Here is a 22,590-nt window from a genome sequence, read left to right on the forward strand (position 1 = left end):
CTCAGAGCCTCCAATCCTCTCCATCCCTATAATTCTTCCATCTCATATTCCACATATTATTCTTCCATCTTCCATTGGAGCGGAGCTCTGCAGATCCAGGCAAGAGAACACTGAAGACTGCATAATTCAACCTTGGGTTTTGTTTTGTTTTTCTTCATGTCTAGTACTTTTTGTTGTTTTACTTGTCTATGAGTATTAAACATATTTTGTAGAATTTTTGGTAATATGCTATGATTTTGAGTTATTAATTCAATTGTTTTCCTTGTTAGTTCTTGTAGTTATTTCGATTTCTCTTGTGCTTATACATTTGTTTGACTGGCCATCTTATGAATGCATGTGGATTTTATTACAAGAACTGAGAAGTGAGTAGTCTAATTTGAAAGAGGAGAAATTGACGTCTTTGCCAATAAAATCGAGAGATTTGAGCCTTTGAATGAAGCAAAATTATTTTAGGAGCTTTTAGGAGTTGTTGCCTTAGTTCTAGGAAGGACACTTCGGTTCTAGGTAGCAATCTACAAATTATATGCTTCGAGAGAAGATATAGTTTTACATACGTGATAGCTTAGTAACTCTAGATATTGTAATTCAAGGAAGTCTTTTGGATTTTAGCTTTTGATTGTGGTTCCTAAAATTCTGCATTCCTTAGCCTGTTTTGTATTTTATTTATTTTTATATTTTCTGTTATTTATTTATTTCTTTATGTCTAGTTTATAAATTCAAACCCAAAAACCATATGTCTCTAAATAGTACATGACGCTTAGTATATGATAGACAGTTGCAATCTTATTCCCTGAGTTCGATATCCCGGTACTGACCTTTAGTTATACTAGATCTACCTTGTATAGCAAGAATTTTTAGTGCTAATAAATAGTGCATCACTAACCCATTTAGCAATTTTCTCCCAATAACCTAGAATTCAGATTGTTTCTGGTTCCTTGGGATAAATATTTCATGGGTTTAATTTGAAATTTGGTCTTCAAATTAGTTGGAACAAAGAGACGGACAGCTTGGGAGTCTCCCCTTAGAAGCGGCTGATTTTTAGGGGCTTCTTGGTACTATGACAGGAATGGAATGTGATTCCTACTTTCATTCTATTAATTTGCTTGGTGTGATGGAGAATGAATGAGTGAATGGATGAAAATGCAATAGAAATTCAAGGAAATTAACATTTCATTCCTATCTTCATTTCATTCCAACCTCCATTCTATTCCGCCATACCAAGCACGCAGAATTTAGGTAAAAAATTGAAGGGTTAGTTTAGTCACTTGATAAATTGTTAGAGGTAAATAATAAGATAAAAGTAGAGAAAATGACAAAAAATTAAAAAATTCTTATTTTGAAAAATTCGCGTGCCTCAATCTCATATTCTGAAAGATCAGCGAATTGAAGCCTAAATTAAGGTTAGCAAAATTAATCCCTTTTTGCGAAATTTTTCTAATATTAGAGGCGAGACACTAAAGTTAGGTACCCCTTCCATTTGTCAATATATATTATAAATGGGACACACCACATCATCTTTCATATTATCTTTCCACCTTGGTATGTTTAAACTAGGGAATTTTTTCTCCTCATGTTTGTGAGCACAAGTAAGACGGGTCTCAAACAATTAATTGTGACGCAACAATAAAAATAGAGATTTGAGAACCAATAAGGCAGCAACAATAAAAATAGAGATTTGAGAACCAATAAGGCAGCTGGCAGCACGAAGCTGTGTGGTGACCTTTGAGGTCACGGGTTCAAACTCCGCCACCTGCTAAAAAACTTTCGACCTTAATCCGCAAGCCCGGTAGAACAGAATTGGTCGAATTCCGCCCTAAGAGATCACGGGTTCAAGGTTGGAAGTCTTTCTGCCTTAATCCACAAGCCCGATCGAGTAGTTTGGTCAAAATACGCCGAAAGACGAATCCGAGACACACGTAGTTAAACCAAAAAAAAATAATAGAGATTTGAGAAATTAATTTCTCCTAGTTAATTAGGACCAAAATATTTAATTTGATTTCTGTACGATGCAATATTGGTGATGGCCGATTCTTAAGCGAAGGCAAGCTGTCAGTTACAATTGACAGGTACAGATAGTAATGTTGTGGAACCCAACATATAAGTGAAACTATATTTATTGGTACTATGAAATACTAGTGATACACGTAGAACAAAGGGTTTGGAATCTATAAACAAACAAACAAGGCAGCAACAAGTGTAACTAGATAAAGAGGGAAGATGATTAGAGCTCCTCGTCCTTGATCTTATTTGATTTGGTTGATTTGAGATTCGATGCAATCGCATCTTTAGCTGCCTCAGCCTTCAATCTAGCCGCCTCAAATGCCTCCTTCGCCTTCTCCTTGGTCCAACTCACTTCCTCTTCCGCCGTCTTCTTCATATCCCCGGCCTTCTCCGAAGCATACTGCCCGCTTCCTACACAAAAATCAAGTTAAAATGAGTACACAAACTCAACCTCTTGGTATGCATATATAAAATCATGAGTACATTACCAGCAGCCTTATCTTTGGTGTACTTAGCACCGTCGATTGTGGCATCGGACCCGTGTTTGGCCGCGTCCGCAGCCTTGTCTTTGGCGTACTTAACAGCGTCGTAGCCGTGCTCGGCCGCGTTGCCAGCCTTCTCGGTGGCGTACTTGGCAGCGTCTATTGTGGCATCGGACCCGTGTTTGGCCGCGCTGGCAGCCTTGTCCTTGGCGTACTCGGCCGCGTTGCCAGCCTTTTCCTTGGCGTACTCGGCCGCATCCATTGTGGCATCGTAGCCGTGCTTGGCCGCGTTGGCAGCCTTGTCTTTGGCAGACTTGGCGGCATCGTAGCCGTGCTCGGCCGTGCTGGCAGCCTTATCTTTGGCAGACTTGGCGGCATCGTAGCCGTGCTCGGCCGTGTTGGCAGCCTTGTCTTTGGCAGACTTGGCAGCATCGTAGCTGTGCTCGGCCGCATTGGCAGCCTTGTCTTTGGCAGACTCGTAGCCGTGCTCAGCTGTGTTGGCAGCCTTGTCTTTAGCTGACTTGGCCGCATCGTAGCCGTGCTCGGCTGTGTTGGCAGCCTTGTCCTTGGTGTACTTGGCGGCGTCAATTGTGGCGTCATAGCCATGCTCGGCCGTGTTGGCGGCCTTGTCTTTGGCGTCGTGGGCGGTGTCGACTGTGGCATCGTAACCGTGCTTGGACTTATCGGCGGCCTTGTCCTTGGCGTCGTCGGCGTTGAAGCCGAGGCCCTCGGAGATCTTGTCTTTGGCCCATTCGGCCCATGACTCGTCCTTGTCGTCCTTGATGGTTGTTGCGGTGCCGCTTCCCACGCTCACTAGCACCACCACCGCCAACAAGAACAACACTAGCTTTATTGTGGCTTTCATGATTTTACTGAGTTCGTGTTGCTACCACTACTAGCACAAGCACAAATAACACTAGCGTCACTAGAAGCAATACCCACATATGCGGCATCAACAGCCTCTCCCTCTCTGTCTTACAATCGCAAACAGATCGAGTTCAATGATGATAGATTTATAGATGAAGATGATGCTGAGTTTGGATGTGATTGTTGTAAGCTTATATATATGTATATATGAAATAAATAAAATGCATGAAAACCTCTGCCTGCGTTGTGGAGGGACAAGTGGCACACTGCCTCCAAACGTGGCCACCGGTTACAACCCCCACTTTCCACCTATTCAATCTCCATTATCTTCTACTACTCATTTGCTTCTTAACCGCCTCAGTCTTTATCATTTCAAATTTCCAATTCATTGCAGTATTAATTTAAGTTATCATCTCATTTCGTACATTCACATTATTACATAGTACTATATCTTTTACTCCATTTAACTTATTAATCAATTCCCACCTCAATATGCTTAATTGGTTTGTTACAATAGAGAGAGAGAGAGAGAGCGAGAGACCAAATCAGTGCTACACAACCTGCATTGCAATTGAAAACACAATGAATCAAAGAGAGAAACTTTCAACTACAAAATTGATTATAACACATCTAAGTACATGTACATCAACATCACTAACACGAGTCCAGTCCAGCCTCAAATTTTAACACCATTTTGCTCAACAAGAAAGAAAAACAATCAACTCTCCTACAATCATCTTCAATTCCGTATCAACTCACTCTCTCTCTCTCTCTCTCACTTGTCTTTATGGAATGGAACAGAAACTAAACTAAAACTAAGCTATAGCTAGCTCGCTCCACATGCATGCCTTTTAATTAACAAGTGTGTTTCCTTCCGGTTCTTCTTCCAACAGCCCAACCAACACTGGATGTTGTACCGCCACTTCCTCAATTCCATTCACCTTACTGCATTTGCAACAACGATACACCAATTATGTCAATTAACAAACAACCAACACCAAAATAAGAATAAGATTTTAACCAAAAAAAGGAAAATATGCATGATACTAGTATATGATATGATACTCATTCAATCTTCTTACTTGCAAGTCTTCTTATTGTGGCCCAAGCCCTTGCACTTGCTGCATTGCAGCTGCCGTTTAATGATATCCACAGATTCCACCAGTTTCAACTTCGGCCTGCCCGGTGGCCGTTTTGTAGGAGGCGGCGTCACAAGCGCAGCCTCACTTGTCTCTGGTTTCTCCACATTTGGCATTGGGTTTATAGACTCTGCATAGCTTCCGCGGTAACAGTCTGCTGTGAAGAATCTTGAGCAATAATCATACACGTTATTGCCAAGAACTGCTACAGCATGGCAGCAAGGCAATCCACTCAGCTGCCACCCTTTGCAACTACAATCCCAGTTCGCAATATCAACTGCCTCGACCGAGTTATCACCACGCACCTCAAATGTACTGCCATGTGATAGCAATACCTGGAGGTTTCTTGCTTTCAAATTCTCTTGCGCAAGTTTCTCCTCCATACAAGGTGTTAACCTAGTCACCCACTGGCTTGATTCAAGTCGTCTCCTGTATATTAATTCCATGATCTTCCCACGCAGCACGTCAACCATCTGCGTTATAGGCAGCTCATCTACCTCAGACACCCAATCGTAGAACTCTCGCCCAAAATTGGATGTCATGTGGTTATACCTAGCCCCGCCAAAAAATGCATTGGCCCAGTGGTGTGGCTCACTGCTAATAACCCAATTATATGCCTCAACCGAGATAGCTTTTATGTTCTCAACACATCTCTCAAACTCGTCATGTTTCCGTGCAGATGCAGCAGCATGGAAATCTTGGATCAGGAGGCGCCTTGCATCGTGAGAAAACTGACCTTTCAGGTCTTTGTTGAGCTTCTCAGCTAGACAACGTACACAATACCCGTGATAGCATTCCTTTCCAAATATATCAAGCAATGACTCCCTTATGCCTTTCTGGAAGTCAGAGACAAAGGTTATCTGTTCTGATGTTGAGAGAGCAGTTTTGAGTTGCAACAGAAACCAATGCCAGTTATCCTCTGTTTCTTCATCAACAACAGCAAATGCAACGGGAAAGAAATCATCATTTCCATCGGCAGCTGTTGCAGCTAATAAGGTTCCTTGATACTTTGAGTAGAGCAGAGTGCTATCAAGAAAAAGAAGAGGACGGCACTGATGAAACCCAGCTATTGAGGCACGGAATGATGCAAAAAAACGACGGAAGCTGGAATCCTCCTTAGTGCTGAATGCAGCTAGACTACCTGGATTAGTCTCCATTATCTTCTCACAAAAATATGGCAACTGTGAGTATGCCTCTTTGTATGACCCCTGAAGCTGCTCTCTTGCAATTTCCTTAGCACGCCAAGCTTGCGTGTAGTTCAACTGAATGCCATAGTCGCGCTTGATATCACTAGCAATGTCCTTTGGCTTATAATTTGGGGAAACTTTCAATTTCTCCTTGATAATGCTTCCTATCCACCCCCTAGTTGCTCTGTATCCAGCTTTCACAGTTGCTCCCCCACAAGTATGTTCGGGATTCATCTTTTTAATGCATATCAACTGAGTGGTTGCCAACCTTGATGCATATATGCGCCACGGGCAACCTTCTGTCTTGCACTTGGCAGTCACTCTATGGCTGTCATTTTTCTTATATTTGTAGGTGAACCCATGGGCAATTGAGTATTTATGAAGAGCCTCGCGAAACTCAGCAAAAGTGTTGAACCTTTGGTCCACACCAGTGATAATATTCTCCCACTGAGTTGCTGCTCTCCGATGCTTATCTTCAGTGCTAAAAGAGCACGCAGCAAGCGGCACAGTTTCAATAGGCTCATCCAAAACAATTGCATCATCGGTCTGCATTAGATCCAAAGGAACATCAGAAGGAATTACAGCAGTCTCAGACACAGTTGTCCTGCTTGACCTGCACAATTTCAGGAAAACAAAAAAATCAGAGCTAGCTGTTTATTAAAATACAGCAAAAACCACATACGATAATACTATAATTAGGTAATAGTTCATAGTTGAAGAGTAGAATTACCTACTGGCAGTGGCAGGCATGTTGGAAACATTCCGACCAGCGGCTTCTTCAGCAATTACAAAGACCTCAACTTGATCAGCATCCTTAAAGAAGTTAACCATACGCTTGAGATCCTTGTCTTTAGATATGGTGATCAAGGTCTTTCGATTACCGGGGAGGAAATATTTAATTGCCATGCCATCAGCAGAGCACTGAAAAGTTTCAGCTAGTTCATGCTTAAAATCCTTCAATTGAGTTTGCTGGTCGAGGTCCAGGGCATAGGCTTCACCACCAGTATAAAATAAGGACCCATCATCTTTGTTTGTTACAAATTCCCCACCAGATTGGCATATGCCTATGATTTTCTTAGTGGCCATAAGCACAACCCCAGCGAATAATAATCGATTTCAACCACAACTTCTACACAAAATAAAATCACATAAACACAACAGAGAACAGATTCATGGAATTGGCAGTGAAGAAACAATCATAGTAAAACGGAATCATAAAAGGGCGAGAAATTGAGAATTCAGCAAAATCAGCGGAGAAAGAAGAGAGAAGTAACAAATTAACCCTAGAAAATTAGTCATGAAATCGGGGAAGCAAGGTTTACCTGCAAGGAAATTGATGTATGCAGAGACACAATGTTGATGGCACCACAGAGGGAAAGGGTTTCCGGAGAGAGAGAAGGCCCTCTTCCGAGTCTGGTGGAGAAGTAGCCCGTTTAAACCAATATCGCCTACCACAAATCTCAGCCGCTCATTGTTTCATCCTACGCTCCCCTATCATCATTCATTACTGAATAATGCGTTGATAATTTTTTTTTTATATTTAGGTTTGTCCTTCAAAAAAGCAACAGATTTATGATTTCATTTATAGTCAAATATTGAATACTCATTTAGGGGATATAATAAAATAAAATCTAGGAAATCCAAATATATCGAATACAAATTTGATGACCTAATTAAGCTATAGATACTCAAAATATTTTTCTTATTAAATACTAATAAAAAAGATAATTTGACTAAATCAAATTGAAGAAAAAATTTATTCAGCCAAAATCATTCATGTATTCATCTGGTCAAATATGGATTAAAAAGTGATTTTTTAGGTTGGAACTCAGAAAATATATTTATGTGTTTATATAAGTTTTTGTTTGATAAATTTTCATCAAACGTCAATGTGGGATTACAAGTCTTTTTTATTTTTTTAAATAAAACCTAAGAAAATATGAAAATTCCATGTAGGTAGAAAATTGCTATGGTGCATTATTCGCTAATCATAGGTTGAAATGATGGAAATATTATTGTTGTTGGATTCAATATAAAAGAAGTAAACAAAATAGGTTGTGAAGAAACCCAACCCAAATCAAAGCCTCCCTTCATTCTTTACAAGAAAGAACACTTTGAAGCTGCAAGTGAATCCCTTGTACAAAAAATATCAAAGGCTACTACCAAAAGTATGAGAGTTTCAAAGTCTACTATCAAAATACAAGAAACTATAAGCATCTTCCTGTCTCCTCAAGTCTCAAAAAATCTGAGTTCTATCATGAATTCTCTTTGCTTTGGGGAATACCAAGCAACAGCTTTCGCCGACCCAAGAACGTGCAACGCGTACTCGACAGCAAATACGGGATCATTCACATTCAAGTACCACTCTTTCTTCAGATCAACACTCACTCCACTATCAACTCTCAAGCTGAAAGGTCCAGCCATCTGCATTTATAAGACAGCGGCCAACATAAGCTTCACATATAGGAATACGCATAGATTTTGCAAGCCTACATAACGATACCGCATGCCCACTTCATGAGCTGAAAATTGAATTAAAGCCAACTATGCCTTAATGAACTAAACAAGGGCTGAAACTTTCAACGCATGCTACCCTTGGGCACATCGCCCATAGATATGGAAATGATATTTGTCCTATGTGCTTGGAAATAAATACAAATACTACTATTCAATAATAATAAGCCGAGAAACGTAATTTCAAAGCACATGTATAAGAGTGAGATGCAGTTTGCCATATAATAAGCGGTAAGCAGTCTGTATAATATCTCAAGAATCAAAAGCTAAGGTTACCTGCTGCTGAAATGAGAGGGTGGCAGAAGGGGTAATTGTCTGAAGTGCTTCTGCAGTTGGTGCTTCGGAATTGTAAAGTGCCCGAGCAACCTTATAGGCTCCATTTATGAATTTGGAGCCTGAAGGTATATCTAGTCGTGCATGAAAGCGGGTAAGATCTAAAAAATTCTTTTGAAAATTTCCAAGCTGAGCAGAAAGGGATGCAGATGCAAAGAGATCAGCTGAAGCGGCATAATTTTCTCCTTTGGCGTAAAGCCTGAATGTATCATCATCTTGTCCACGGGGTGTCATTGAATTTTCACCAAGAGATGCAGTAATTACACTACCTAATGTTAAAAACGAAGCCAAATGTTACTAAGCAAAAACAAAATAAGAATGTTGAACAAATCAAAAGGTCCAAGCAATTGGTTTGGTTGGTTCAAGTTCAAGATAAGCAGCAATGCTCAACATATAATCTAAGGGGCAGTTTAATAGGGAAGATAGATAAACAAAACGTGATAAGCACACACATTTTAGGCCATTCTTTATCTAATAACTACAAGATAGATGAGTTATCTATCCTACCAAACTTCCAAGATAAGCAGCAATGCTCAGCATATAACTAGTGAGTACAAATGTGTATGCTTTAACCTTGAAACAAGAGAAATAAATTTTGATTACCTAGGATTGTTGATGCTGATACATGAGGATTAGAGAGCAGTATATCATATGGTTGCACCATTCTTGCCTTTGGAGCCTCACTCTTCCAAATGTCAAAGTGTTTGTTGAATGAAAAGGCAGATTTAGCAGAGAGACCAGGAAGTAAAGTGGGAGGAGGAGGTATTTGGTTTGGGGTGAGAGGGCGAGGAGAACCTGCATTGTGGCTGATGCAGAAATGAAAGCTAGTGTCCGAATGAGGAGCTATTGAACCCACATCCATAGCCAATGTGAATGGCACATCCCAGTAATTACCATCATCATCAACAAAAAGTGATGGAGAAGATGCCTCCACGGTTAGGTTATGATTTGGAAACTGCAACAAGAAACATCACACTAACCTCATTACTAGGATTTCTCCAATCCTTTTCTTTTCAATGCGACATGAATCAACCAAAATTAGCTCAAATGATAGGAGTTATCAACGGCATTGGGATATCCCCAAATTTCCAATCCATCTAAGTAAACAAGATTAACCTATAGTACTAATTTTATCTACCAAGGTCAACCTCAAAAGTATTATCATCATCATTTCTTGTTGGTTGTTATCGATCAAGATGAATACTTTCAATTAATAAGTTGCTTGCCTTGTGATGAAAAATTGCCTTTTTCCTTGGAGTTTTGTGGTCAGCTTGTGCTTCTGAAGTGAGCAGCAGAGTATCTCGAGGTGTAATCAACCACTCCCAGCACAGATTTAGGCTGTAAAATTGGGGGTCGGAAAAGTGTTTCCAAATGCTCTCCGATTTTTTGAGAGAAGCTGCAAACTTTTGAACATTGAATTGCCCTAGCAATGTGGTAAAACTGCAAGAGAGATGAATTATTTGAATTTGATGAATGAGAGAACGAGAACGGGGAGCTATTTAACCAACCAGGCATCGCGGGCAAAGGAGGGGAGAGAGAGGAGGCGTTGCAGGGAGAATCCAACTCCATGGGAAAAGGAGGGGACGAACGGCGCCGCCATGAAGCGCTGCATGAAATCAATTTGTTTGGGGCGCGACAGCCTCGCTCCGCGGCTTAACCCCAGCGGAAGAGGAAGGTCCCCTGCCACAGGCCGCGCCACTCCGTCCAATGTCGCCGGCGTCGAGGAGTCCAGCTCCCAGAACTCTCCTTCCATCGCCCATCTTAGCTTCTTCATCGTCATCTCAATTACCTTCCATCAACATCACTCTATTCTCCGCTTCTTGCTAAAATCCTAACACCAACTCCTAATCCCTAAGTACTTAGTCCATTGTCTTCTTTCTTTTTTATTTTATTTTTTTGCATTTTTAATTTTATTGTAATCTCAGAAATCTACTAGATAAAAATTCTCAAAACATTTTATTTCTTTCTGTAATAGAGATATATAGTAATTATTTCATCCATTCCATGATTTTTGCTACTAGTAGTCTAGTACGTAGCCGTCCCCCAAATATTATCAGATTTTAAAAAATGTATGGAAAGGTGAGTTAAAAAAATTAGTAAAATGTGGATTCTACTTTTATATATTAGTTAGTTTTATAATAAAATGTGAGTATAAATAAATTAGTGAAATATAGGGTTCACAACCAAAAATTATAAAAAGTGAAACGGGACAAATTGTAGGAGAGACGGAAATAGAAAAATGGGACAAACTTTCAGGAACGAAGATAATATTTCTTATTAAGATATTTTAAAATAAATTATCGGTACAATTTATTCTTATAATTCCCTCTCTTACTTATTCTATCTTCTTTTTCATTTTTATTCCCACTTCACTTTATATATCAAACATCATTTTTTTAATTATTGTGTCCAGAATAAAAGATTTACATATAACAAGTCTTTATACCATGCATATTTAGGGAGGATTTTTCTTAGAATAGATGAAAAGATTGCGAGTTAAACGTGAAAAAAATAAAGAAAAGATAAATATTCCACTACCATTATACTACTACACAATAAAGAGGCTGTTTGATAAACTTACATATAAGGCAAAACATGATAAGATTACACAACAATGCAAGTATGGAGCACTTCTCACTCATATGAAGCTGACTCGTCATCATTATACTTGTGATGAGGGAATGAATAGGAATCATGAGCAAGAGACTGAATCCAATAGTTCAAAACAAGTTAGAATATCATAATTTAAACTTCAAGATAATAAAGAAAATAGACATTACCTGTTCTTGGGCTCTGAAATACATAAAAGGGGTATAGTGGAGGAAATTTGAAACCCTTGAGGTATATATATCAGCATACCTGAAGTTTTACAAAAACAAAACACATCTTTTAATACCATTGATGAACGATGATGATATACAAGAAAAAACCAACCAAAGAGCTTCCCATACTTCTCAATCTGCCTCATTATGTGGCTTTTGTCCCATAGGCCTGCTCGCGAGAGAAAACCCCACCTGAAACGATTATAAATAGCCATCGTTTCAGATTTTGAAACACCGATTCAACCCGAAGCAAGCAAATACAGAACCTTGTATTAAAGAGCTCCCCATCTGATTCCAACAGCGGAGCAATTTTCTGATCCAGTCTCTGCATCACAATGAGTAGCTTCTGAATGCTCTCAGCGAGTTCTTTGTTTTCCATATGAGTAGCAGCAATGGTCTGATGGAAATTAAATAATCGGTATGAGGTAATCACATAATTATATCTCACAGCAGATCAGCATTAATACCAGAATAGACAAAAGATATTCCTTGCAAACAGGTGGTCAAGTTACCTGAGCAGGACGTCCTTTACTTCGTCTTTGAAGAGCAAGGCGGAGTTGGTTGAAGAGGTCTCCCACGACCTCCTTCTGATTTATAAGCTCTATCAGTGTGGCACGGTGATCTCGACTACGGATTAGAGCACTATACTGCAATGAGAGTCAAAACTGGGGATTCATATGGTGGTGGTACATAAAGCATCTCATTGAAAGATATAGGCAGTTACAAACCTCGTCTTCCAGTTCTCGACAAATTAGTGCTGTACGCCACCGAAGATGAACTTTGGATTGACTAACATCTGTATATATATGATCACCAACATACAAAATTTCATCTCCATGAATGCCAAGTGAGTTCTCAATCATCTGAGCACTTCCCCCTGAGTATACTCCCCCTGGTATGCAAGATAAATACGTAAAAGTTGTTTCAAGACTTCAATATGAGAACAAACCGTCCCAAACTCCCAATAAAAATAGTAGTTATTATAAGCAAGTGTCATACAATCAATTAGTCAACTAAAAACTAGATAACCCTCCTATTGCAAAATTTGAGCTAGCCATTAGGTCCAAGGAAGTCATTCCTATATATGACAACATTCCTAGCCATGCTACTAGCTATAATGAATGGGTTAACTTGTCATAAATACTGCTCAATGGACTCTAACATGACTCCTGACCAAAAAAAATATCCACACCTATCCAGCCTGATAGCAGTGCACCAAGCATGCAAATAGTTAAAAGAGTTCACGACTTAATTACAGAGGCAGTGTAAGAATGACATTAAAGACCAATATAAAATTGAATGTTTAAAACATCATTAGCAATCACCTGTTTGCGCCTTAAAACATGGACGCATAAGACCTTCATCAGTCACCACTTCGTACATTGGCTGTGACAGCTGAAAAAACTCTGGCTTCCTGGACGAGACTATTACCTATAGAAACAATAAGTCACTTATGTATTTCAGGCCTCAAGAAATCAATACTTACAATCGCTGCAACCAACAATAAACAACTTCCAATCAACCAATAGTCCAGAGAATCCAGGCACATTATAGATATAGCTACTCAATGGGGTTCACTTACAATGTCAAACAGATCTCTCCAGCTCATGTCATTTGGGAGAAATTTATTGAAAGAATGTTGCATCATCTTTTCAGTGTAGTGGTAATCTGAGTTGGTAATAAGCAAGAGCCGCTTGCCAGCCTGTTACATATCAGCTAGTTTAGTCTGCTAAGAAGCAATTCTTCACAAATCACAAGTATAGATATCTAACAACCATGCATTGCTTAAACTCTTGTGAGATGTGGATATATACCTCTTTCTGGTCCAATAAAGCCAAAGGTAACTCAGGATCAGGTTCAACAAAAAGTTCAGGTTTGGACATAATCTCACTCTGTAATGAATCCTTTTATTAGATGATGCATGTGAAACTGGTTATTGAAAAGACAAAAGCATAAAAGATATAAACCTTCAATTGGCCTTCAACATGTGCCCTAAAGAGTGCTTTTCCAACAGCCTGAATCCAATACATAAAGTTGAAGGAATTATAACAAGTATTAAGCCAAGTCCCATTTAATGCTTTCAATATTAAACCTTGTAAAGCCCTTTATAGTCAAGTGGACCAAGGTCTGCGGCTATGGCACCTTCATCCAATCTATCCACCATCTGCAAGGTAAGAACAACTTTGCCCTGAGCTATTTGGAGTGTAATAGGCGACTACATAACTTTTCGTTTTGTAAGTCCTAAGTAGTGAGACTTCAAACGGAAAGGTCTGATTATATCGTACTCAAAAGCAGCAAGAAAGTAATTGCAGGTTTAAGGTACGGCATTAAATAGCCCGCCATCTGACTTCTTCTTTGCACATTAAAAGCAAATAGAAGCGCATCATGGCATTATTGCAAGTAATCATTATTGGCCATATTAGAGGTTTAAAGAGTTCATGGAGCCTTCAGCCTAGGCACAGGACTCATGCAGGTGCCTTCCCGAAGTGAGGAAAATAACTATAAAGTGGATGGCACACCAATCACTGACATAGGAAATTGAGAGTGCTATTCATTCTAACATTGACACAAAATCTGGAAGCTGAGTACCTGCATAAAGGCAACTGCCTCAGAAACCGAGAACAGTGTATTGAGGAATTCCCACCGGCCTTCCTTTCGTAGATCAACAAGTTCTCTCCCATATATCTCACTTCCATTCAAAGAAATTCAATAGAGTAAATATGAGTTTCTACTTAAGTTCCACTAAAAACAAATATAATAACCCAGTATAAATAGAAACTTTAACTACCGTAGAGATTCAGAGTGTGTCACCCTCAAAGATTAAAATAGTAACTCATGGTGAATAACTGAATATTATAATAGTTCATTAATTCTTCAAAAATATGTTTTTTGGATCTCTACCTGATTGATATTTCTTTTACATTTACTCAGATTGGTTCGGAAAGATGTTTTACCATTCACAACAAATATTGAATACGCAGGGAAGAAAAGATTGGGACAAACCTCACTTTTTGAGTAGATAACATTCTAGTGCCATGCATTGCTCTCTTAACATAGCCAAATCGATCCGCTTTAACTAAATTCCCTTTCTCCTTATCTATAACTAGGCCTCGGATGACCTACAAACACAAGCTAGGTAAAGGAAATAGTAATAACTAATAAGAAAAGAAGATGACATAAATATGCAGCATACCAGATCTGGGTCAAATGCAAGTCCATCAACAGGAAAACCAACATTTCTGAGATTTTCCATACAGTAGTCATAAGCCCTTCCCTCCCATGCCTGCAAAGGCACATTCGTTCTGATCATTAAAAATTTCAACTCAAATAGCACACTTCGATATAACCAACCAATGCATGATTAAACAATTATTGAGTTGAAGTATTTATAAATTTATGAAGTTAATTTATAAGGGGACCAGCCTAAGTTATATAAGCTAGCAGTTGTTAATGGATGATATGTTTTTTGTTAATAACTACAGGAATTGTAAGAGAAAAGATGAAGCATTAGAAAGGAAAGATTCATCCCGCCAATGTAGATTATACCACATCCAAGATACAGCTTCAAACTCTAGCCGAATCATATAAAAGAAAGCTTTTCCTCTTTGTGACTTCAGCAATTGCTGCATTACTCTTATCATTATAAAGATGCAGGTCAAGAAGGAAAACTATGCTACAATCGAGAAGGAAATTCATGATAAACGTATGGATACGTTCATCATGATGCAGTTCCAAGTTTCATATCACTAAACATAATTATTTGGTCATATAATTCATAGAAAAATAATCATAGAACACATGAAATGAAGGCCATCCAATTAGCTTTAGTTAAGAACATTAGTAGAAGAAGAATGCTTACCGCCACATTATAATGGATCAATGTGTAGTCCATGTCATAGCCAATGGCACTAATAGAACGCAGATTAAGTGTCCTGCTGCAAAAAATGCCACGGGCAGAATGTCTAGCAGAAAATGGATCCTGTAAAATGCCCATTAAACTAAAATTCAGTAGATACCAGTATCATAAGAAAGAATAAAGCTTGTGTGAACAATGTGTGGAGCTTTGTGACTTTGTTTATTCCGAAACGATATATTTGAGAGTTTCGGTACGGTAATAAAGGAGATATGATCACTTCTCATCAGGATCTATACAATGTGAGAGTTTCGGTTAGTACCCTAAAAGAACTTATTCCTTGATCAAATTTTTTGAAGCTCGAGGATGTTACATCACCCAAAGAATCAGTTTTTTGAAGGGACACTTAGCCTAAAGTGCATGCGAATTGTATGAAGACTGAATGGGCATTGATAAAGAGTAGAGAAAAAGGGAAACCGGAATGCCCAAGTGATTAAGCAAATGCTCGGCTTCTTGAGCTTCCATTTTGGCCACGTCCTCAATAGGTCCGTCCAAACCCGCCTCTCCATCAATTGCTACAAATATAATCACATACTACTATCGTAAAGCTTAGTGGAATGACAAAATGAGTGGATAGAGAGGCTTAAATCAGAAGTACCGGAATTGAGATTGAGGTCGCCCTTGGTGCTCTCGCCGAGGTAGTCAAAATCCGCGGCGGTGGACGGTGTCACAGAGAAGATGTCAGTGTTCCCCGCCGCTGCCTCCTCTGTAGTGGCGGAGCGACACCTCAATTTCGTGAAAATCGCAGCCCTAACTGAAGCGGGGAAGGAATGGAGGAAGACCGGGGAGAATTGCGTTGGGCGGGAAATCCCAATATTCATACAGCTCATCTTCCACCCCAAGATCACACTATCGTGTGCAGCCGCCATTGTAGAAATTGAATTCAATCAACTGAATTATTGAATTTGATTCAACCTTTGATTTTAATGCACTATTTATATTTTACTTATATATTTACCATTTGATTATATGGAAGCTAGATTTGGGAATTTAATTTGCTGATATCAGCAAAACCTATATATGAGTAGGAGTTAGATTTGGGGATTTAATTTGATGAGATATATAAATAATAAGATTTAAATAATTTAGTACGTAACCAATATAATTAATAAAAACAATCTAGATACACGATGGAAGCTAGATTTTATGTTGATATACTACATTATATCAACAAACTTATATACGATGGAATAGGAGTACTAGCATTACTGTATTAGATTTGGAGATTTAATTTATCACAGATTTAAATATCAAAATTAAAGTTTGTTTTACCATGCCCGAGTTTTGATGAGGCTTGATCATCAACAATTTCATTGCATTATGTTTCAAATAAATCAGTTTAGTTATAATAACCGAACCAAACTAATTATAAATATTTTTATTATGAAACCATGAACCATTCTCTTTTTAATTTGTCACTCTTGAGATTTTTTGACCCATTATCAAAAATGGAAACTCCTTTATCGTTTTTTTTTGTAACTAACGTAGACAAAGTCTGATATCAAAACATACTAACGAATATAAGAAACGCTTATTCTATCATGCAAGAACCAACTATGGAGGTCCATAGGGACGGTTTCTAACACATGCATTCCCCTCTGAAAGTTATAAGCATAAAGGGGCATAAAGTCAGAAACAAAGTTCCCTTCTCTATGCACGTGTTGTACCACCACTGAATCAAAATTCTTCAATAACTACTGCACCCTGTGCACAATTACCCGACAACAGATGGATACCTCGAGGCACCCCATAATCATAGAAAACTCCAACAAAACTATCACTCTCTATCTCCAACTTTCGAAAGCCCAAAGTCTTGGCTAGCTGCAACCCATAAAATATACACCAAATTTCTGCAGTCAAAATGGAACAAACTCCAATATTGGTAGCAAACCTACCTTTCCAACTTCCTGTAGCGTCACGGAAAAGTCCTCCCCCAAAGGCACAACCCGAGCTCCCTTCCAAAGAAACATCTGTATATCAAGTGAAGGGGGAGATCAACGTACCATTATCGGCGTTCTATTCACTCCAGCTCCTATACCTTCTACTTATTTAGCTTCTTCCACACTCCTTACCATAGTCATAATCCGTGCCATAATACTTATTGGACTCAACTTGTCCCCTTTAAAAATGAAGTTGCATTTGTTCTTCCAAATTTGCCAACATCCAACGCCAAACAATGTGCACCACTGCCGCTACCCAACAATAGCTTAGAGCTCAAGTTTCTAACAATCCATTCTGCCAAACTTAGGTTGCTATCAAAAAAATCATCAATCTCACCATATCTTAGCAAGCCTTCCCATGTCTAATGTCTGTCTCGCAACAAGACAATCACGTAGCATATGTAATCCACTCTCTGAGTCATGACCACACATACTACAAGACGCCGATGTAGATAATTGTCGTCAAGCTCTCTCCTCATTAACCAATGCACCATTATTAAGTAACAACCAAAAAAATATTTTTATTCGTTGAGGACCATACCAACTCCAAACTCTTCTCCATGGCAGGAAAACCATCGGGCTTTGGTCTTCCCTGAATCCATCATATGCCGATTGAATAGAAAATACTCCAGATGTTGATGGACCTCAAATGACAACATCATGGCATAATAGCACCTATGATCTCAACAACCTCTTTTGGCACTAAATGTTGAAATTTAGATCAATTCCAAGCCGAGTTTTCAACAAAAAAGTCTGCTGTCTTGTAAAGCAAATGCTCTAGGATAAGTTGAATAGCTGATTCAGACAACGGGCCACTTAACATTGGGACCCATCGGTGATTCCAGAATTGGACACTCTTGCCTATCCCCAATGCTCAAACCAAGTTCCTCTGCATCAATATCCAAGAGCTGCAAACAAGCCTCCAAAAAGGCGTGCAAGAAGCATTAGTATACGGATTAAAACAACGAAAGCTCAAACTTGTACCAATCCACCCCAAAATGACTGGTTTTTTAACTGGTTTTTATCTCTATTTTATTCATCTTTTTTACTTTACTCTCTCCACCTCATACACAAAATAAAATTGCATAAAATCTTGTGCCGCCCAAGAAAGACGAGGGATCGTATTCAATGAATATTACAATATGTATATTAACGAATATTACTATATGTATTTCATAAATTGTGGTTTCAGTTTGGGTTTGCATGAACTACTTGATTGTATTCATAAATCTAGAAATATCACTATATGTATATTTGAAGCATGAACTACTTGATTGGATGATTATATGAGTAATAATGCGTGAAAATAAATTTTTAAGAATAATAGTAATACTAGTAGGAGTATGTGTTTTAATATGATTGATAGTGCATACATGAAGTTCAAGTTATGGTGTGCTTTTTATACAGTTGCTGTGCAATACTATTATTCAACTTTGGTTGGAAATGTTATTGAACATTGGTTTTTATGTACTGCAAAAAAAAAACTACTACTAGTACTACATTTTTAGAACAATTATTACTTCTTATGCGCATGTATATATTTCGAAACATATTAGCTAAACAGTTCCCAGAATTCCAAAAATTGATAAATCATGTCACAGACTCACAGTATTATACATCTTCAATGAAAGGATGCACACACCAAAGTGAGTGCTAAATCTATATTCAGACAAAACAATGCTTGATTGAGTAATGGCAGAAGAAGTAAATCTATATTGACAAAATTTCACGAGAGCCAAGGAGAGAGAATCATTCTCCTAGGTTCAGCATCATATAGGCTTCTCGGGAAGATCATTCACTGCATATCTTGGCGGTGCACCACTTCAGCATCGTACAGGATGATCACTCTGCACATATTTTGGCACTTGGCAGTATGCTTCGTCATCATATAGACTTGTCGACAGTATCCTGCGTTGCATCCTTACGCTGCAGATCAAAGATTGGATGAGTAGGCTCTAGGAGTTCAATGGTAAAATGTCAACAAGAGACTCGACACCGATTTCATAGCTTAGTATGCACATAGCAAAAGAATGAGACTTCCAGAAAACATAAACTGAGAGAACGAGCAAAAACACTATGAAAATGGAACAGAATCTCAAAATGGATGTAACTACTGTGAACATTTGGCAGGAAGAAGTAGTAGAAAGATCCACTTCATAGCCTCATCAGGTGCATATAAAAAGCGCTCAACATATGAGATGTGCATAATTTACCATTCGTTTGCTGATGTAAGGCTGTATTGGCATTGGTGCCTCCAAATGATTATCCGGCTCCCGGATTGCATCATTCTCGATCTGGAATTGTTTCCTAGATTCTTTTCTTGTGCCAGACTGCCACACTCTACCAAAATTGGGGAGCCAATTTGCATCGAAGTTGTTATTAACACGTTCCCCTCTCCTTTCCATCTCCAACTCAAGTTTCCTTCTCTCTGCCCATGCAGCTCCAACACGTTTTGGGTTCAACTTTGACTTCCCTGCTCTGGATGAAACAGCGTCCCTCGATTCTGGTTTCAGTGCAGGATCAAGGTAATCTCCTTTTGTTCCATCAAGCCATGGCGGAGGTGCTCCAGTGTGGACATTTCCTTCTAAAGCAACTTTAGATGTAGAACTAATGTGAGTCAAGTTCACCAAACCTGTTCAAGAAAAGGGAGTGAAGAAAATCCGTTCATGCAGTAGCTGGACAAAGTTGTATTGTCTGTAGAAAAACAACAAAGGCAAGAAAAATAAACTTGGGGCAGTTACCTGGAGAAACCTCACCGATAACTGCTCCTGAATATACCTGCAGTAGAAACACTTATAGTAACACATAATAATACTACTTGCTAATCCAAAGGAAAAGAATGAAGAGTAACAACCATGAATCTGTCAATGAATCTAGAGGAACAAAGGCAAGTGATAGGTTATGCTAAACAGTAAACTTACAGATCCATTACTAGCATCACCATAAGATGAGTATTCCCTAGCAAGAGAGTTGGGGAAATGCTGATTATCAACATAACCTAGTAAACACATAAAGAAAATATCAAAAACACTATCATCGGTTCTACAGCAAACTTGTGATAACAGGAATTATTCATTTAAAACTTAAGTAAAAACAAAACTGCATGTGGGTATACCTGTTGAATTCATCAAGTAATGTGCATCTTGTACATGGCTGCCTCCAGGTATATTATACAATGAAGGGCCAGTATCAGAGACAGAAGATGATAACACCGAACTGGAAAATGGAGTTCTCTTATTCGTATAGCTATGTAAAGGTACAACATATTTTGGAATGCAAGAATTAAGAGCATCGAAGTTATTGTTGCAAGAACTATTAACAAATTCAGCATTATGTTTATTGTGGATATCATTCAATGTTCCAACTGATTCTGTTTTAGCAGCTTCCATCTTCAATGACTTGCACTTCTTCTCCCACTGCAATATAAAACAAAAAAGACACATAAGCTATGCATCACTTGAGAATTAAACAATTTTAGACACAACAGCTCCGCTAAAATGTTAACAGACGTAACAATTACCTGAATAACACCCAAAACATATTAATGGGATATCGAAATAACTAAACAACTCAAACAATATCAAAGGTATATCACTGGTAATAGACGACAGAGCTACATCATTCAACAGAATAATAATAGAACATAACATAGCCATAATTAGAAGCTGATAGTCACACTAATTCAAACTGCATTCTTAGATATCATAAGATGCATCGTGTTCCAAAACCATAGGGCTAAACATAATGCATTCTTCAAGTAAGTCAAGGTTGCGAAAAAAATCCAATTCATCAAAAACGAATAACGAATCAGTGCACAAACGTCAAACCATAATCTCAATATTTTTCAGAAGTACCTTAGCAAAGTCAGCCTCGGTAATGCGAAACAAATCAACACGGTCCATTCCACCTCCATATTTCCACATAAACCCCTTCACTCTCTTCCAGTGTTCCTCACTGGCCAAATGACCAACTGCATTGCTACTGATAACCTCAAGCACAATTAAGAAACAACATAAATGACAGCAAAAATATCAAAGCAGCGAATGATGCAAAACCCTAGAGTTACCGACCAAGCGAATTGGCTATCAAGCTCGAGAATGTCGCAATTGCAGAACACGCACCAGAGGCGATTCAGGTGCGCGTGCTCCGGAAGGATCAGCATCGGGGTTTTGAGGAAGAATTTGACGTCGGAAAGCTTCGATTGGAAGCGCGCGAGGAGGCTGGAGAGTGAATTTTTGTGGCTTGGAAAGAAATTGTGGCGGCGGCCGTTGTTGTGGTTCAATCTGCAAACCTCGCAGAACTCGAATTCCTGCTGTTCGTTTTTGATCTTTTTCTTCTTGTTGGTGTGATTCATCTCGGTTAGGGCTCGTGGATATGAAACTCTGAAGCGAATGAAGCTTACGCCTTGTTATAGGGTCAAATAAAGCCGCACCACCACAGGCGGTCGTCGGCGTCGGAGCTCCGCCGTCGAAGAATTTAAGCGTTTTGGAATTTTGCTTTTGACGTTGCTTTTGAATTTTATGGTCCTACTCCCATAGAAGTTGCTTTTATATTTTCGTTTTTCCAGCCAATTCAGTTTATAGTAGGAGTAGTAATAAACAATAATAATGATTTAGAAATTAGAATCATTATTACAAATTCTGCTTATTTTTTAACGATCTGAACCCTTAAAAATTGAAATTAATATTTTGGAAGAGATCAGATTATAATAGACAATAATAATGTTTTAGAAATTTGAATCAATATTACAAAAATCTGCTTATACTTTAATAATCTTAACCCTTAAAAATTGAAATAGGGGTATATATTCGTAAAAGGGGTGCTATTGGTGAAAGAAGTAAAAAAACAGCAAAAAAGTCTGCAAAGGCTACGTCTGGAAGACCGACCAAAGAAGAAGTCGCCAACTATTAAGGCCTTAAGGGGAACAAATGGCTCGCTGACATGGCAAGTTATACGAGAAAAGTAAAAAATTTAAGAAGAAGTTGAGCATAAGAGTGCAAATTGGTCAGTAGACCACACTAGAGGTGTCAAACGGGCCGACCCACCAATGAAATAAAGCGGGCTTGGGCTGGGCTTAGTAGGTTAAACGGGCTCCAATTGGGCCTTTCTTCAAACCCGGGCCCGGGCCCACTTAAAGCCCGGTCCCGGCCCAGGACCGGCCCAGCCCGGCAGAATCTCAATTTTATAGTATATATATTCTTAATTATATGAATATATTTGTTTTTTTCATATCATATTATACATATTCTTTATTTTATTTAGTATTAAATAAATTACCTAATCAATCTAAATCAAAACTTATATTTTCAAATTTTATTTCCATGGTTATATAGATTAATTGTTAACTACTTTTCCTTTTAAAAATAGCGTATCTTAGAATTTATTACTTGAT

General features: G+C 38.6%; 5 protein-coding genes across 7 annotated transcripts; all 5 read right to left on the reverse strand.

Annotated features, from left to right (window-relative positions):
- Positions 1 to 2,098: 2,098 nt before the first annotated feature.
- Positions 2,099 to 3,521, reverse strand: LOC125197364 (late embryogenesis abundant protein, group 3-like). Its single transcript, XM_048096099.1, has 2 exons — positions 2,490 to 3,521; positions 2,099 to 2,412 (listed from the first exon to the last, which is right to left on the reverse strand). Exons 1-2 carry the CDS (start codon positions 3,346 to 3,348, stop codon positions 2,222 to 2,224), a joined length of 1,050 nt encoding a protein of 349 aa, XP_047952056.1. The 5' UTR covers positions 3,349 to 3,521; the 3' UTR covers positions 2,099 to 2,221.
- Positions 3,522 to 3,933: 412 nt separating this feature from the next.
- On the reverse strand, positions 3,934 to 7,151 carry LOC125197363. Of its 3 annotated transcripts, none has more exons than XM_048096096.1 (4): positions 6,999 to 7,151; positions 6,407 to 6,805; positions 4,433 to 6,289; positions 3,934 to 4,295 (listed from the first exon to the last, which is right to left on the reverse strand). In XM_048096096.1, the coding sequence occupies exons 2-4, from the start codon at positions 6,760 to 6,762 to the stop codon at positions 4,202 to 4,204; spliced, it is 2,307 nt and encodes a 768-aa protein (XP_047952053.1). In that variant the 5' UTR covers positions 6,763 to 6,805; positions 6,999 to 7,151; the 3' UTR covers positions 3,934 to 4,201. The 3 variants fall into 3 exon arrangements, with proteins under 3 accessions (XP_047952053.1, XP_047952054.1, XP_047952055.1); XM_048096097.1 differs by having other exon boundaries at positions 6,407 to 6,802; positions 6,999 to 7,114; XM_048096098.1 differs by lacking the exon at positions 3,934 to 4,295 and having other exon boundaries at positions 4,429 to 6,289.
- A 600-nt stretch (positions 7,152 to 7,751) lies between these two features.
- Positions 7,752 to 10,567, reverse strand: LOC125192340 (protein TRIGALACTOSYLDIACYLGLYCEROL 4, chloroplastic). Its single transcript, XM_048089881.1, has 5 exons — positions 10,032 to 10,567; positions 9,750 to 9,963; positions 9,127 to 9,478; positions 8,467 to 8,792; positions 7,752 to 8,100 (listed from the first exon to the last, which is right to left on the reverse strand). Exons 1-5 carry the CDS (start codon positions 10,301 to 10,303, stop codon positions 7,906 to 7,908), a joined length of 1,359 nt encoding a protein of 452 aa, XP_047945838.1. The 5' UTR covers positions 10,304 to 10,567; the 3' UTR covers positions 7,752 to 7,905.
- A 452-nt stretch (positions 10,568 to 11,019) lies between these two features.
- Positions 11,020 to 16,160, reverse strand: LOC125192478 (cytosolic purine 5'-nucleotidase). The gene is made up of 17 exons (XM_048090065.1): positions 15,857 to 16,160; positions 15,676 to 15,773; positions 15,205 to 15,324; positions 14,539 to 14,628; positions 14,349 to 14,464; positions 13,935 to 14,034; positions 13,438 to 13,509; positions 13,313 to 13,360; positions 13,160 to 13,237; positions 12,928 to 13,047; positions 12,671 to 12,776; positions 12,074 to 12,237; positions 11,858 to 11,992; positions 11,612 to 11,742; positions 11,475 to 11,537; positions 11,304 to 11,382; positions 11,020 to 11,229 (listed from the first exon to the last, which is right to left on the reverse strand). Exons 1-17 carry the CDS (start codon positions 16,125 to 16,127, stop codon positions 11,158 to 11,160), a joined length of 1,863 nt encoding a protein of 620 aa, XP_047946022.1. The 5' UTR covers positions 16,128 to 16,160; the 3' UTR covers positions 11,020 to 11,157.
- A 2,602-nt stretch (positions 16,161 to 18,762) lies between these two features.
- LOC125192885 (TITAN-like protein) lies at positions 18,763 to 21,714 on the reverse strand. Its single transcript, XM_048090556.1, has 7 exons — positions 21,269 to 21,714; positions 21,053 to 21,179; positions 20,314 to 20,614; positions 20,120 to 20,196; positions 19,940 to 19,976; positions 19,412 to 19,830; positions 18,763 to 19,124 (listed from the first exon to the last, which is right to left on the reverse strand). The coding sequence occupies exons 1-7, from the start codon at positions 21,550 to 21,552 to the stop codon at positions 19,083 to 19,085; spliced, it is 1,287 nt and encodes a 428-aa protein (XP_047946513.1). The 5' UTR covers positions 21,553 to 21,714; the 3' UTR covers positions 18,763 to 19,082.
- Positions 21,715 to 22,590: the final 876 nt, after the last annotated feature.

This window comes from Salvia hispanica, chromosome 6 (assembly GCF_023119035.1).
Source record: "Salvia hispanica cultivar TCC Black 2014 chromosome 6, UniMelb_Shisp_WGS_1.0, whole genome shotgun sequence".
In the NCBI taxonomy this organism is placed as follows: domain Eukaryota; kingdom Viridiplantae; phylum Streptophyta; class Magnoliopsida; order Lamiales; family Lamiaceae; genus Salvia; species Salvia hispanica.